We start from the raw sequence: 17,556 nt of genomic DNA, 5'->3' as shown, positions 1-17,556 counted from the left end.
AATGAACTGCATCAAACATGTTGCTAATTTCTCTGTTGACTGAGGATGTACTCTCGTTTAAAGAGGCAGTTGTTTCGAGATTTTACGTGACTCAACAGTTAAAATGGCGGCGCACGTCTGAATGTACCGCCTGAACATTTTACACTGAAACCATATCTTTTTGGCACTTTCCTTACTCTGTCACGTTGAAATCAAGGTAAGCATACAGCAAAATCTACCAGTTTGTGATTGTCTCACTTAACTGTGCCCTTAGCCTCCGTAAATTTACGCGAACACATAATGTATGTGTTCGGTCGTGTACGCTTCCTTTGTTTTCCTAATCCACCATCTTCATGTATTGTGTTCATGTACCATCCGTATAAATGTAAGGTAAATTGGCACTTGAAAAAAAATGGTAATATGATGAAGTCAATGCACGAGTATATTATATACTCATTTTACTTATGTCAGAAAACCCGTTCTTGTTTTGCACACTGACACAGGATAAGTAAACAAAAAATTATAAAAAGTGGGCCGACCAACACACTACTACATGCTACAGTGGGTATTTGTTTTGGTTCACAGCCACAGTCAATATTTACGGGAGAATTGTTTATTTCAGCATGTATCTGAGTTAATAAGCGAAATAAGGGGTCTCGGGAATATTTTGTTAACAACAGATATTACAATATTTATCGTTATTAAGCATATGTAATCGCGTTTGCTATACTACAATGTACAAATCTGTCTTTTTAAAAAACAAAGCAAATTTTCATAATTTATTCTTTGTCCAAGAAAAGTTATTAAAGGGGAGTGCCACTCCGGAAAATCTGAAGAGTAATTTCATGATTTGTACGTCACATGTGTATTACTATTAAAGTACTAGTGAATTCAGAGAAACATCAAGTTGATCTTGTGCCTTTAAAGGGTATCTTTGCCATGGCATGGGCCATTGAATGATGGGAGTCAGCAGAAATAATATATTCATTGTCACACAATGAATATTCATTGCTCCTGAGTACTTATTCCCTTCAATGTAAAACATCTTTCTGACTCGGTTGGATACATTAATACCTGTATGCAGTCAGTGTGTAGGGTTACAAAATACATGTTTACCTCATGTCATACATGTACAATGTACGTGATTTGTGTAGATTCACAATAGTCCTACATGTAGAAATGAATTGAGAAAGTATTGATGTCTACATTGTACTTGTCAATCTGAATCCCACAAACTCAAAATTGTACATTGTACTAAAATATTACACCTACACATGTACTACAGTAACATTGTACATATGGTTGTAAAATGTACAAAAAAACCATACTACTTTGTAAATTTCCATGACATACACATGATGGTCCAGATGGGATGATTGACTGTACAAGAATTGTCCTGCAATGTACAAATGTACACTATCTTTCATTTTCATAGGTAGTGTATTAGCAGTAGAGATCAAGATGTCAAAGAGACGAAGATCAGTAACATCTGATTTTCGTGATGATGAGCCATCTTCTACATCTACACCATCAGCAAAGAAGAGGAAAAGATCAGTCACTCAAACAGTTGACCAGGTACATGTACATTGTGACATTCAACTATTATGTAAATTTCTTTTACATGTACATGTATACACTCAGTTTTTCATGTCTGTTTTATATATATATATATATATATATATATATACATGTATATTGGAGCATAATTTTTTCACTCACATACATGTACAAATGTACATTTGTACAACATGCACGTGTCAGTCTAGTTCCTATATACGATACGAGTTACGAGTACAAGTCAGATACATGTATATTTAACCATTGATCTGGCTAAACCCCATGGTGAGTGAAGGTACAATGTAATCGATGCATGTCAGGAGTAAATTAATCCATCACAAATTGACAGACAGTTGTAATTGGTTTACTTCCTTCAGACAGTTGCTCATTAATATTCAAGTAGTACAGCTGTACCAAACTGAGATCACGTGGGGATGCGATAACATCATCACATTTATATGAACACTACATATACCGGTACATGTATAGGGGGTAGCACATATTTCTGTGCGAGAGTAACGACTTTGACTAGACATAGTGGATATGGTCATAGTAAAAGTAATCGTAACTTGTATCGTATAGGAACTAGACTGTGTACAATGTAGTCTATTCATCTACTCTAAGATTAGTACATGGTAAGAATGATCTGAGTAAAGAGGAGACTGCAAATGTTTCACATTAGTGGAGTTTAATCCCCAACAAGAAAATTTCCATAAGAATCTTGTATATAATTTTCCAAATATAAATTTGTCGAACATGTTACATGTAAGTGATGGAAAATGTTAGTAATATACATTGTACACATCTATGTATTAAAGAGCTTTGTCAAGATACATGTGTTGGTCAAAATTATACTCTCTCTCTCTCTCAGCCATGGGATCATCACTAGCAGAAAGCAGCTGTTTTGTATGTACTGATATCTACTGCATACTTGTACTCTTATCTAATATCCTTGTATTGCGTGCCCTCATTGACTACATACATTTATAGGACTAACCATTCATTGATGTGTTATTGCGATGCTCATAACACATAAATACATGTATATGGTTTGTCAATGAGAGCAAACAGTACACTGATATTTGTTAGAGTGTTCCTACAACTTACAAGTACATGTATGTTGTAGATGTCAGTACATACAAAACAGCCGCTTTCTGCTAGCGATGCTCCCGAGGCTGTGGGAGAGCCGGCAACCTACAAATGTAGGTCAAAATAAGCATTGATAAAATCCTTGAGTATTTTCTTACCGACTAAGGAAAGTAATGAGGAATTATACATGTACTGGCACAAGCTTATTCATAGTATCAGTAATTGGGGGGGAAATTATGGCAGTTTTGACTTATAATTTGGGTCCCACAAAACCATTGATGAAACTGAGCTCTATTCTAATTTTTAGACAATATTTGTTTTATTGTAGGCTGATATTTGTCAGGAACTATATGATACTATAAGAAACTACAAAGATGAAGATGGAAGACTGCTGTGTGAATCTTTTGTAAGAGTTCCAAAGAGAAGGTAAGTACGCATACAAAATGTACATGTATATAGTCTGGATGCTAACGTGGTAAGATTTGATGAAGGTTAGCATTAGTCTAACATGTATACTTACATTTGTAGGTACTAGCCTGTTTACTGTGCTGTTGAGATACATCATTATCTGGTTGTACCTCCAAGCCCTCATCTTCTTCTAATGATGTATCTCAACATTGTTGTAAACAGGCTACTGAAGCACTGGTTAGTACAATGCACACGTAATGACATTCAACATTTGCATAACCATGCAAATTACAAGTATAGTGAATTTGTTGTTAAAATTATAGCAAAGGTCAGGTTCTGCATGCAAGATTGAAAATAAATTGAAGTTGAAGTTCTTTCTGTGTATTTGTTATACATGTAAATGTATTATTAGAAATGTTACATGCATGGACTCTACTTACAACTGCCAATATCAGAACATGGATGAAAGGAACCTGTTACAAGTAGGGAAAGTAAACAACTGAATTGGATTAATAACACTTGGCACAGCATGTTGGAAGTACAGAGACTTGTATTGCATTTCATCATCTCAGGAAATGGCCAGTTCCCCTGGCATTTCATGTACACATAAAGACCATAAAACAAACTGTTCTTATCAAACCATGATGTGTAATACAAGTCTCTGCTATTCCACCATGCCTAGCCAAAATGTTATTAATCCCATTCATTTGTTTACTTTCCATGTTTGTAACAGGTTCTGTTCATCAGCAATTGTACACTACAACATGCGACAATGTACTTATGATCACTGGTGCCCAATGCATATTTGCATGGATTTCCTGAAATGAATACATTTACCACACTAATGTGCACTAACAACAACAGCATGAATCTAAATTGTTTTCTCACTATATAAAGTAGAATAACATTGTCAAGACATCTTACTTGGTCAAGTTCAGTTGTGTTCATTTATGTACTGAAACTGATGCACATTGACCTGCTAATGAATTTGTACCTGCTTGTTAGTCCCCGCCAGTCAAAGTCTGGATGGGGACTTATGGATTGGGTTCCGTCTGTCCATGTGTGCGTGCGTCCATCTGTCCATCTAGAGCCGTTTCTTGGAGATGCCTGGACCGATTTTTTTCAAACTTTGTACAGGGGCAACATACTATGGCATACACATGCACGCCAATTTGTTTTATGATACGATCCAATATGGCCGCCTAGCAGCCATTTTGTTTGCCAATTTTCCCTGTCCAAAGCCATAACTCAGACATGCTTGAACAGATCTCATTTAAAGTTGGTATTAGGACAGTGTTCTATGACATACATGTGCATATTCATTGTTGTCATGATACAATCCAATATAGCTGCCTGGCAGCCATTTTGTTTGCGAATTTTCCATGTTCGAACCCATAACTCAGACATGCATGAACAGATCTCATTCAAAGTTGGTATTAGGACAATGTTCTATGACATACATGTGCATATTCATTGTTGTTGTGATACGATCCAATATGGCCGCCTAGCAGCCATTTTATTTGCGAATTTTCCATGTCCAAAGCCATAACTCAGACATGCTTGAACAGATCTCATTCAAAGTTGGTATTAGCACAGTGTTCTATAACATACATGTGCACATCCATTTTCGTCCTGATACAATCCGATATGTGTGCCTGGCAGCCATTTTGTTGCCGCAGTTTTCATGTCCAAAGCCATAACTCAGACATGCTTGAACAGAGTAGTAATATCAAAAACAACCATATGGGCCAAACAACATTAACCAGGTTTGAGAAGGACAACATAAACTGCCAGTTCCTTAAAACCCAATCGTAGCGGGGACTATGTCATTTTCAATGACTTGTTACATTTAAGATTAAATATATCATGTTGAGAACTTTGAACATTTTGCCCATATGCATTGCTCATGATGTGTGATAATCTGTAGTGCTACCCATGGCATCGACTCTCAAGATCTCTTGTGGTAAAGAGACGATTAGATACATGTACTATGGGTAACATCTAGCCTGAAAGATCAAGGCGTCCCTTCCGCCTACATAATGAGCTCGCTGGGAAATGAGTGGCTGGACCTTTCAGACGACATGTAGGTAACATCTAGACTAGATGTACAATGTATGAAGCCCCACTCACTTTCTCTCGGAGAAAGTGACCAACAGTTACACGTGTAAATATTGCATGTGCATTATCATTGGCAAAACATGTCCCTCTTTGATAGTAAATACTCAGTTTTATCATTATTTTGTGTAAATTTGTATGAACAGTTTGTTGTTTTTCTCTTGATAGATCTTTACCAGACTATTATGATGTTGTGACCATACCCATTGACTTACTTAAAGTTCAACAGAAACTCAAGATGGATGAATATGAAACCATTGATCAGCTGACCCACGATATTGAACTCTTGATCAATAATACCAAGGCCTTCTTCAAAGTATGTTTAAACACTAAAGACTAAAATGTTTATTGTAATAGTGTAAATCTCATTTCTCTTCTACAATAGATTATGGTACTTGTACTTAGCTTCATTATTTTAGCGGAAACTTTGCCATGTAACTTATACCTGTTGTACTTGTCCAAGCTGATTTGCAGGGAAATGTGGTGATAGATTTCAGAAGCATATATTATAAACATGAATTTCATAGTACATTGTACTCTGTTTTGAAGACAGACAACAGTGTAAGATTCACCAGACAGGATGTGACACTTCTCTTTCATTTCTTACAAGTTTTTCTTGTGCACTTAGGGTCATTTGTTTGTAATCTTATTCACTTATACTTGGATTTGGATTTTCAACCAACATTTAAGAGCTGGTGAAAATGTACAGTGTTATGTGTCTCACCTACAATGTACACGCAGGGTTCTCTCTACGGTGATTGGTGGTGGTTGGGCCCGACTGGGACTTGAAACTAACGACCACCACTCAGCAGTTGCTTACACATGTACAATGTACGTGTTATTGTAGATATTCAAGAGCATAAGCACATGTACCACATGCAGCTTTTATCTTTCAATGTTAGAAGATCTTGAGAGAGTCATTTCACCCCATATTAGCAAGACCATCCATCAGCAAAAAATAGTTACATGTACATGTCAGGTCAGATTACATATAGCTCTGTTTTTGACCTTTGATTTACATGACAAAAAAGAATATGCTCCCTGTCCTGCAATCTTTACATAGCAATGTTTTCATGCGTAACAGATGGTTGACCAAAGTCAATATACATGTATAAGCCACTTTCTTGATATGAATCCTATGTACTAACACAGAAAGAGTCTCAAGAATACCAAGATGCATGTGACCTGTGGGATCTGTACGTGGAAACTAAGAATGAAATCTTGGAAGAGAATGAAGAACTTGGTGGAGATGACTGGGAAGAGGAAGATATAGTAAAAGAACCAATGGAGACAAAAGAACCGGAAAGATCATCTGATCCAAGTGTATCTGCATCTGGAAACACAACAGAAGCAAGTGATGAGGTAAGGTGTCGGAGAAGTATAAACTGTAATGTGTTGTCATGGAGTCTCAGTGTGTTTACATGTGTTTTCTTGAGTTGGTAGATTTATCCATGCATGCCTGTGTTGTGGTGTGTGCATTAGTACAACATGTGTATGTATATATCCTGCATGGTTTTAATGCCTCTCCTGTCCTGTCCTCTTGGTTATCAGTCATGGTCTTGTGTTCCCAAAACCCTGAATCCCCCACAGTTGTTTCTCACATTAATCAAAAGTGTCGGATAGTCAGTTGCTAATTGTCTTTTTAACTTGAATCTCAGCCCTCTGCCTCTAGTTCTGCTACCAATACTGCTGCTGCTTCTGCTCCATGTGCAAACCTTGCTTCTGAAGCAAAGGACGCAGGAAAAACACAGGAGGCCTCCCCGAACTCTGAAAGTAAAACATCACAAGGAATCGCAAAGGAGGATGTGGTGAAGGAACGTAAAGAAGAAACTGCTGTAGCATCAAAGGAGAAAGACACTTATGACTCACCACTGGTTACTGCAGAAAAATTTGTATCCGAACATAAACAATTAGAGAGTCAAACAGGCCCAGGAAAGTTATCATCATTAAAGAAAGACTCTGGAAAAACTTTACCAAGAAATACCACAGGAGAAACCACATCCATACTTGAAGAATGTCTCAGAGATGAAAAGTTGCCAGTGAAGGAGGCCATAGATACACATCATATTGCTGAGGAAAAGAATGTACCAAAGGAAGTTCCTATGGAAACAGAAGATATCAAAAACACCCAAAGTAATGAGAAACAACCACAGAAGCCTGAGAAATCAGAAGATACATGTAAAGAGAAGTCAGATGATGTCTTTCGGGAACCTAGCAGTCAGACATCGATGAAATCATTAAATCAAGAAGGAAAACAAGAGAGTGCTAACAAAGCTGAGAAACATGTGGTCATTAAGGTATAAACTTACGTAATGCATGACATAGTCCAAGCTGCAGTTTGAAAACTTCTACATCCCTTTAGCTTGTTTTCTACATTTTACCTGGAGGTACAAATGTATGTATGCTGTCTTGTGTATGGAAGTCTGTAAAACAACAATCATCATGACATGGTGATCATTTCATATCCTGCATGTACCACTCCATATCTCCCATTATCAGATGTTCTCTGCAGCATGCATGCCATCAGGATCCCATAGAGATTTTCCCCTCCACCTTACCTTGTTCCCACTCTTTCCATTCCAGCATGACTTCAACAGATAAAGTCCAACTTCTTTTTTCCCAATCTCCCACTATTTATTGACTTACAGTTTAACATGAGATAGGGATTGTGGTATCTTTAGTATTGATCTCTGTTTAGTATTTTGTGAGATACAAAATGTCATGGGTACATTGTATATTGTATATTGTGGTTTGGATCCCAGGGTGCTCTTAAATACAAAATGTACATGTACTTCTGAGATATAGGTGCCAACTTTCATACTGTCTACCTCGGAAATATATTGCACCAAGACAAAATTAAGAATACTAAGCACACGTAATGTAGTTTGAATGTAGCCGTAATGTATCACCATAACAAAGTGTTAGGTCTTTGATACATATTTCATTCATACACATCAGTTCTGACTGACTTGAAAGCTGTCAGTATCCATGGGGTCTAATACCTTGTATTGTGTGTGCATATCACATGAAAAAGTTATGAACCATGGTATAGTCTGTGAAAGGTCCAGTCATTGGGCCACTTATGTACATGTAACTACATGTAACTACATCATACATGTACTCGCTACTCATGTGAGCATATTACATGTACATAATCAGAAACAACAACTTGATCTTTGAGGCTAACCAGTGCACTGCCAGTTAGATTTGTACATGTAGAGTGAAAGTCACATATTCCATACATGTGATTGATGTGATCATTGTCAATATACACACCTCAGAATGTCATACATGTATACCCACCTTTGAATCTCTCAAGGGAGCTCTTGATTATCATGATGTTGTGTGAGCACAGTCTCATACATTGGATTTTGCACACATTGATGGAATTCCAAAATTTAACTTCAGAGGTAGTGTTCCATAACTATTGGGGTAGAATTACATGTATCTGTTGTCAATCCTTGCCACATTGTACATCATACACCATGGAAGGGTGGTACTTCCATGATCATACATGTACATACATGTATTTATAATTACATTATTTGCTTTGCTGCACTTTCTCCTAGGAGTCTCAACACAGTGGAGGGACATCTGATGACGCTAATGATCAGAGGATTGATAGTGGTGGAGACTCTGACTATGCCATGGATAACCCAGACAATCCGTATGAACAGTTGTTTACAACAGTTATGATGCACAAAGACAGTAATAGTAGATATACTAGTCTTCTATTTAGAAAACTGCCAGCAAGGTCTGCCTATCCTGAATACTATGATGTCATCAATAATCCTATTGATATGAAGATCATTGCAAAGAAAATCAAGGTATAGTAAGATTGTCTTTTGAAAACTGATGGTTGCTTTATGTCCAGTTATGCTGCTTCCATGTCAGTTGTAACGGAGACAGTACAAGACAATGTTGTTGGTGCTCCACATGTTCTAGTCACCCCAGAACATTCTATTTCATAAGGGGGAACACCACTCCAGGAAATAAAAGCATTTTCATAAACTACATGTATGAGTTCTGTCAAGTAGTACATACACATGTATAGTCTTGTTCCATTTTGATTTTAGAATGACCAGTATAACTCCTTGCACGCATTGGAAAAAGACTTTCTGTTAATGGTGAAGAATGCCAAGACCTTTAATGAACCTGGATCTCAAGTTTACAAGGATGCCTGTACACTGAAGAAAATTATCACTGGTAAAAAAGCTGAACTGGAACGTTTAGCTAGAGATGGACAAACACCTTCTAAGTCTAGTGAAAGAATTAAGTAAGTGTTCATTCGGGATGACCCGTGTAGTAAAAATAGAGTTAGGAAGTTTGGGGTGGGGGATGGGGGGGGGGGGGGGGGGGGGGGGGCTATGTATGAAGTACATTTGTACATGTGTGATAGCCAGTCTGGCAAGTACATGTACATGTATAAACTGTGTAGATTCATTGTATACTGTGTGGAGTACTTCCCATATTTTGTTGATCTTTGAAAATTTACCACTGATAATGACATTACTTATTTATAATAGTTTGGCAACTTTATTGGCACCTAGTGATGTTATCATTAACTACATATGGTACAATGTACATGTATGGGTCTACTCACTGTTATTCATGTGTATTGAACTAGTCATATTCCATTTATTTGAAAAATAAAAGATTGTACAGTTTGACCACTAGAGGGTGCTGTTACACAGCAGATTTTGCTCGGAAGTGAGGGCATCACTTAGCTCAACAGATGCATTTGGTATAAATGTATATGATAAAAGGTTTAATCCTCATTTACATGCACATGTACCCCAGTCTAAGACACCCTCATACTTTGCTTCTTTTGAAAATACTAATACTACGAAGTCAGTAACCGAAATCTTACAAATGTATGTACATCGTAGTGTTTGCTATATTACCAATGTACATGTATTACAGTAGAAATAATATTGGCTTTGTGTTTCACTCACGGGACATGACATTTTTTAAAGAAACATCGACACAATTCAAGACTGGACTAACAATAACAGAGACACAATATACGCAGCAGGATCCTTGACCCAATCACAGTGCAGTAGAAACAGGCTGCTGCTGAAAAAAGTACACATGGACTTGATGGTTTTAATGATTTCAATTAATTACTTTCCAAATGATACTCAATATGTTAACTTGTCTACTTTTACATCCCGAATGTGCACAACACCTTTATAATTGTTTCTTTTTTTGTATTTGAAGTTGTCTGAGTGTTTGTAAAAAATGTCATGACACGAGTGAATCGCCAAGGCAACATCATTTGTACTGTATTTCATGCATGTACGTCATATTGAGGATTGATGGATACAAGTCTGTTTTGAAAATGTTGGTAGTGATGTAACATTATTTTTCTCTCATATCCAGGGCACGTCAAAGTTCCGGCCAGAACTCCCTGTCAGCAATCACAGCAGCTTTACAGATCTCATCAGATGAAGAGGAAGAGATACCATATCCACTACTTACCATGGAATATGAGGAGGGTGATGAATCAGGAACTGATAGCTTCCTGGCTGACGGTGCTGATCCACTACATGTATTGTTTGAAACTGTTGTCAATTATAGGAATGCTATGGCACAGTTAGTAGCTGAACCATTTATGAGATTACCAAACAGTAGAGCTTATCCTGATTACTACGAAGAAATCAACCGTCCTCTGGCTATCAGCAAGATTAGATCCAGACTCAAGGTTTGTGCTATTGCACTCATTGTCATTTTCAAATAGAGAAAATTTAATACTACATGTATTGTTATTGTATTAGCTACTACAATTTGTATGTATTGTACATATACATGTATGTCTACTATACTCTTGTATTTAAAAAACTTCTGTGGTAATTATTTATGTGACTGACTTATCTGTTATTCGTTAAAGGGTAACTTGTGAATTTACATATGCTTTAATAACATGTTTAATTATAAATTAGATACATTGTAAAATGTGTTGGTTTCATTCAGTTTCACCTACATGTATCAATACGAAGTTGAAATTTTTCAGAACCTACGTGAAAGTGACGTATACATTTAGGCTTTGCTAGGCACCTTTTGTTATACGTATTGTTGACTGTTTCTATTGTTATTGTAATAATACAAGCAGTCTACAACATACATGTATTTAATAGAAGTTCCCTTACATGCCCATATGTTACTTCCACGTAAGACCTGATCAATGCCAGCTCTATTCTGATATTAAAGTGAATGAAACAAATCCATTTCATCTTGATTTACAAAGGTTATAACACAGTAGAAGTTCAAAGTTTTTTTAACATTGAGCTTTCGATTTCATCTTGTTTATTAAACATCATCCATGTTTGTTAACAATACTTATTGTGTGACTGCTTTTTTTTCAGTCTGGGAAGTACACTTCTTTGGATGAATTGGAAGTAGACTTGAATCTTGTGTTCAGTAATGCTAAGCAGTACAACATGCCCAACTCCAGACTGTATAAAGATGCTGACAGACTTCAGAGAGTTATGCAGATTAAGAAGAAAGAACTTGAAAAAATTGATATCAAGGTAGTTGAAATTGTACCAGTAGTTAATATTTTGCTCACACAAACTCTTGTATTATGATTTTCATCATGAATCCAGGGTGTTTTGATGTGTTTCATACACACACATTTGTAACTTCAGTACAAACTGGTCAGGTTTACAAGACTTGGAGTCATTACAGTTATCAATTTCATGATTACACCATGACTATATCACATTATGACAAGGCCAAATAAAAAAGTTGTTTGGTTCCGGTTACCCGACCCCCACCTATTATTGATTTGTACTCATTTGCTCTGACCACTCTCGACTTGTCTTGCCATGGCCAAGACGGAATGAAATGTTTTGAATAGACACTCATATGTTTGATGATTACTCTTCCAGAAAGAAGATGAAAGTTTACCAGTGATTGAAGAAGACCCTGAAGAAAAGAGTAAGAAAAGGAAACTTAGTTCAGTTGTTGAAACTCCAGCAGTTGAGGAGAAGAAACCTAAAGAGAAAGGAAATATAGATATTGACAATCCGTTTAAGAAACGAATGATGAGTCTCTACAAGTTGATTGAAGATTATCAGGTACAAAGAAGTTTATTGCATTCATGTAGCTTTGAGATGCCAGATGGGAAAGTCTGACAATGGATGTATTATTACTGTGATGTATATAGAACAAGTCATTTTGGAGTCAAATACTGGTTTCCATCATTTCACAGTAATTTCAAGTTCATAAACTATCTCTGTTTGTTTCTTTGTCAGTGAATCTAACAACAGTATTTTAAACAATTTTAGCCCAATGTAAGGTGTTTTTAAAGTAGTGAGATTGTGTAAACGTCTTTGTCAATATTTGAGGTTATCCATTAATGGTAATGATTGTTATTGTACATGTAAGCAACAGATACCTAGTATGGCTTTGGGTAGTACTGCTTTTAAGTACCTTTGGTGAAACATTGTTTGTAAAGTACCACAAATGACAGACATTCAATCTATCAAATATGCAACAAAATTGTTCTAAGCTAAACCCCCCCCCCCCCCATATACAATTTATATATATGTATGTATGTATGTATGTATGTATGTATGTATGTATGTATCCTCTCTCTCTCTCTCACTCACTCACTCACACACACACACACACACACACATTAAAAATAACAATATAAAAATGTGTAAGTTAAAGAGAGATTGAAGGCAAATGCTCTTTTTCTTTCAGGATAAAAATGGTCGATACTTGACAGACATTTTCATGGAAAAACCATCCAAGAAGTTTTATCCTGACTACTATCAAGTAATCAGTGAACCAATTGATATGGTTACTATAGAAAGTAACATTATCAATGACAAGGTATGGTATAAGTGTATAACATGACTATCTTTTATAAATATAAATGTAGTAAATATGTAAGTGAATGTCTCATGGACTGAAAGAAGATTATGTGCAGTAAATAGCTTCATTTGTCACTGCATTCAGTATAAAGGTGATACACATAGACATATAGTTACTTAGAAAGGGGCACCATTTACTCACTGGAAATTACTTAAAGATTTTCTGGAAACAGTGTCTGTACTCTTATTGTTGACAACATTGAAACAATGCTGAATCTATGTTTAAAATTTATACAACTCGTAACACCCAAGTAAAACATTTGCATAATTTGCCACATTCATTTATAGCATCCATACCAAGTGCAAACATACACTCTTTCAATTGCTTGACCTATCAGCCCAGTAGTGTTAGCAGTGCAATACGAGGCTTACATTGTATAGTTAAAACAATTGAATGAGTATACTTTCACTTGTCTTGATATGAACACCATAAATAAGTGTGGCAAATAGACAAAGGGCTTTACTTCAGTGTTATGGCTAGTAAATAGATGTGTTCATGTATCTGAAAATGAATGTTGTACAACTTATATGTATCATCCTTACGAGTTTGGAATACTCCATGATTCTGTAAAGTTACCAATGTGCGAAACAAAAGTGTTCGTATTTACATATGTACCATCAAAATTAGTATAATACAATATTATGATGTATGCTTACATGGTTATCAAAGATTCTGACTTTAAAATGCAGGCACACATACACAGTTTTAATATATCTTTCTATTTTTCAATATTTTTTAATCTATTTTTATCAGTATTCAGCTGAGCCAGACTTGATTGCTGATTTTAAATTGATGTTCAACAATGCTAGACATTACAACGAAGAAGATTCCCAAGTGTACAGAGATGCCGACACCCTGGAAGAATTACTACACAATAAAATCAAAGATCTTGGACCAGTACCCCAAGGTATGCCATTTCCATAGTAACAAAACACAGTATCAAACAATTCTATTGACATGACAAAAAGTAGTTTACCCTTCTGTTATCTATGATTTACCTTTTATTGGGACATTTGAGTAATGTTTCACCTGTTCTGGTCAATAGGCTTCATGATTGTAAAAATTATTTTATGCAATGATTGTCATACATGTATGCCTCAAACTCAATCTGAAGCAGATGCCTAATGTTACAGGTTTATTGCTTCATTGATTAGTTTGTGGTACTTTGATTTATGTGCACCTGTGAAAAGCACATCTTTTAATTTGACAGTCTGTGCTGAATTAATAAATCCCAATATATTTGCTTTATTGATTGTACACATAAGAGTTTTGAAACACCTTTTCAAATTTCATTACATGCCAATTTTTAAAGCCTCTGAGTCTATTATTGTGTAACTAGTAATTATATCATCATCATAAAGTGGCCTGCACACTGACATTCTAATTTCTATATAATCTTTGTTACTTGTCTCTGTGGTACAGGTAGAGTGCTAGAGTACACAACACACATGTACACATTGGGCAGCCCAGTTTTCTTCAGTCTTGTCAGAATTTTTACTATCATATTACTTTTTAATGTTTTTTTTCCATTTTCCTTTAGATATAACCCCAGTACCTAAGAGTAAAACAATCAAGAAAGTAACACCAAAGAAGACAACCAAAGCATTAACTCCATTGGCACAAAAACTAAAAGATCTTTATGACGCCATCAATAATTACAAAGACACCTATAAAAGAGTTTTGTCTTCAATTTTCCAAAGACTGCCATCTAAAAGTGTAAGTATTGTAAAAAAATTAGTCTGTTAATAGAATATAGTTTTTCACAAATCAAGATACTTGTATAATACATGTATGTGTATGTGTATTACTTACCCAACAAAGTAAAATGCATACAGACACTCTTCAATAACACCAGGTACTGACAGCATAGAGCTCTCCAGTTAATAGTGCCATCTAGTGGTATAGCAGCGGAAACAGGAAACTAGAATAAATGTAACTTAACTATTATGTGAATGATATAATATGTTGACCCATCATCGAGGAAATTGTCTTCCAGATTATGAGATACATTGTATGTTTTTTGAATGTCTCTATATACTGGGGTATAGTTACTTGCTAGCTTTATCTAGCAGGGGACTCAGAGATGCTAATGTATGAGTCATGTGACTATTACACTTCAGGACAAAGCCCAGCTAACAAGACCAGTCTTCTTACTAATTTGATATTTTCTATAAACTTGACAGGAATATCCAGAGTACTATCAGGTGATCAAGAAACCAATTGACTTACAAAAGATCTATCAGAGAATGACATGTAGTCAGTACGAAACATTAGATGATATGGTGGCTGATTTCTTACTTATGTTTGATAATGCTTGTAAATTTAATGAACCAGATTCACAAATATATAAGGTAAGTGACATATTGTGATGTAGAAAGGCAAATCTATGTATTTATGTCAAATTAAGAGTTCACTGTTACTGTGGCTGCAGCGATCAGAAGTTTCCATTCTAAGATCTTAGTTTGCAAAACCCCTATTTGAGCCATACAGTTTATCATTCCATATCGACCCATGATTACTTGCGTTGGTGCACATGCATAACTGTTGGTATATGCCCGTGAATAGTTTCATCAGGTTGGACAATATCTTGAGAAAAATAGTTATATTTCATAACCAAGGTAATTTTTCATACCAGATGTTGTTGGTATATGCATTGCAATGTAATATTGATTATTAGTTTTTACATACATGTATGCAAATGAGTATCTGATCATTCATTCCTTGCACTCAGAATCACTTGGTGCCACTTTTATGATTTTTTAATGAAATTTGGCAGTTTTGGATAAACATATGTAGTAATAACAGAACCCTGTGATACATGTTACTTGTATGTGAGCGTCAGAGTGTATTCAAGGTATTTGCACTTGTGAAACAAGTGCAAATGAAGTGCAGAGAACACTTAAAGGGACTCATGCTAATACCTCAAGTGTACATGTATACAATGTATGTGTATGTCCCACTGGCACTCACGTCATGAGGGATTCCGTCATATTATCTGTGTTACAATATAATCATCCAAATGACAAATCGTAAAGATGGTGAAATGAGTACATGTATTACATTGATTCCTTTTTACATTGAAAACAGGATGCCTTAAAACTACAAAGAGTACTACTACAGAAGAATTCTGAGTTGATGAGTGATGAATCGTCAGGAGTTCCCGACGTCCAGATGTTAGTCAGAGAAATAATGACCAATCTATATGTCTCTGTTGTCAACCACCAAGACGAGGAAGGTCGATGTTATAGTGACTCACTGGCCGAGATTGCTGCTACTAGTAATGCTGCTAATAATAGTAATACTACTACTAATAATACAGAGAAAGAAGAAGGACCAGTGAAGTAAGTATATGTTTCTGAGGAGTTTCTCTCAGACTCTGTCAAACTAATTGATTGGATAAAAGGAAAGAATTGCCATAGTGGTGCATAGTTTTGTTTTATGATGAAGTCATGGTAAAGTAGGTTGTTCAGGGTCCAAAAAATGGTTTGGGTGAACTATTGTATCGGCACAAACCCTTCTCTGATGTAAGCAAAATTCCCTTCTCTGATGTAAGCAAAATTCTTAAATAAGAGTGAAAAGGTATCTGGCATTGTATGTTGTTATTTTCATGGACTATTGAAGAAAATAACAATTAGATAAACAAAAAATCAAATGATAAGCAGAATTAACAATAGACACATTTAGAGATAAAAACACATTCACTTTTTTTTCTTGTATAATATCTGTTGTACATGTATTTCTAAGAATGGTGAATTTTAGTTTTCATGTTCTTCCATGTATGTTCATTCTTGAAGGAAACCCCTTGACCTGGATGCAGTGAGGAGAAATCTTGATAGAGGGCGGTATAGAAGACTGGATAGATTTCAAGATGATATGTTTGAGGTGTTTGAAACAGCCAGAAAACTTAGCAGGACAGATTCACAGGTTAGAATGTTGCTGTTAATGTGATATATTAATAGGGATAGTTATGGTGCTATTAAATCATGGTTGAGTTACAGTAAGTACATAGACAATTCTGATTGATGCAAATTAAATGGGTGCCAAACTTAAAGTGTATAAACACATGATTCTACTTAAGTTGATAGCTTTGTTCTTTGTTCTAAAACTCATCTAAAGAAGTGGCTACATGCATTAAGGCACACTTGTCAAATACCAGAGTTGAATGTATATTTTTCTATCCTGAGCTTGGCTTCAGGCAAATATAGTAAACATACGCAAATAAAATGGGAAACATAATGTACATGTAAATTAAGCTGATAACTCGTAACAGTAATTCAGTTTTCAGTAGCCATATCATTAGGATAATTCAAGGGAAATTTGTGTAATACATACTGTACATACATATGTACGTACGTACGTACATATATACGGTACATACATACACACATACATACATACATACATACATACATACATACACACATACATACATACATACATACATGTACATACATACGTGTACACACACACATATATTATATATACATATATATATTGTTAAAATCATATAGAGGTATAAAAGGC

The 17,556-nt window shown here is 35.6% G+C and overlaps 1 protein-coding gene across 1 annotated transcript in view; it reads left to right on the top strand.

The window, feature by feature from the left end:
- Positions 1–97: 97 nt before the first annotated feature.
- The window catches only part of LOC144449034 (protein polybromo-1-like), a 34,078-nt gene continuing 16,619 nt past the window's right edge, over positions 98–17,556 (top strand). Inside the window, exons 1-16 of the mRNA XM_078139480.1 lie at positions 98–196; positions 1,415–1,554; positions 2,954–3,051; positions 5,317–5,464; positions 6,301–6,510; positions 8,718–8,975; positions 9,225–9,424; positions 10,531–10,852; positions 11,514–11,678; positions 12,039–12,227; positions 12,859–12,990; positions 13,786–13,939; positions 14,573–14,748; positions 15,216–15,383; positions 16,120–16,373; positions 16,827–16,956. Of these exons, the coding sequence (XP_077995606.1) occupies positions 1,441–1,554; positions 2,954–3,051; positions 5,317–5,464; positions 6,301–6,510; positions 8,718–8,975; positions 9,225–9,424; positions 10,531–10,852; positions 11,514–11,678; positions 12,039–12,227; positions 12,859–12,990; positions 13,786–13,939; positions 14,573–14,748; positions 15,216–15,383; positions 16,120–16,373; positions 16,827–16,956 (2,718 nt within the window). The 5' untranslated portion in view covers positions 98–196; positions 1,415–1,440. The remainder of the gene's footprint in view (positions 197–1,414; positions 1,555–2,953; positions 3,052–5,316; positions 5,465–6,300; positions 6,511–8,717; positions 8,976–9,224; positions 9,425–10,530; positions 10,853–11,513; positions 11,679–12,038; positions 12,228–12,858; positions 12,991–13,785; positions 13,940–14,572; positions 14,749–15,215; positions 15,384–16,119; positions 16,374–16,826; positions 16,957–17,556) is intronic.

Source organism: Glandiceps talaboti, chromosome 1 (assembly GCF_964340395.1).
Source record: "Glandiceps talaboti chromosome 1, keGlaTala1.1, whole genome shotgun sequence".
Taxonomy (NCBI): domain Eukaryota; kingdom Metazoa; phylum Hemichordata; class Enteropneusta; family Spengelidae; genus Glandiceps; species Glandiceps talaboti.
This window is presented reverse-complemented; position numbering and strand designations above follow the sequence as displayed.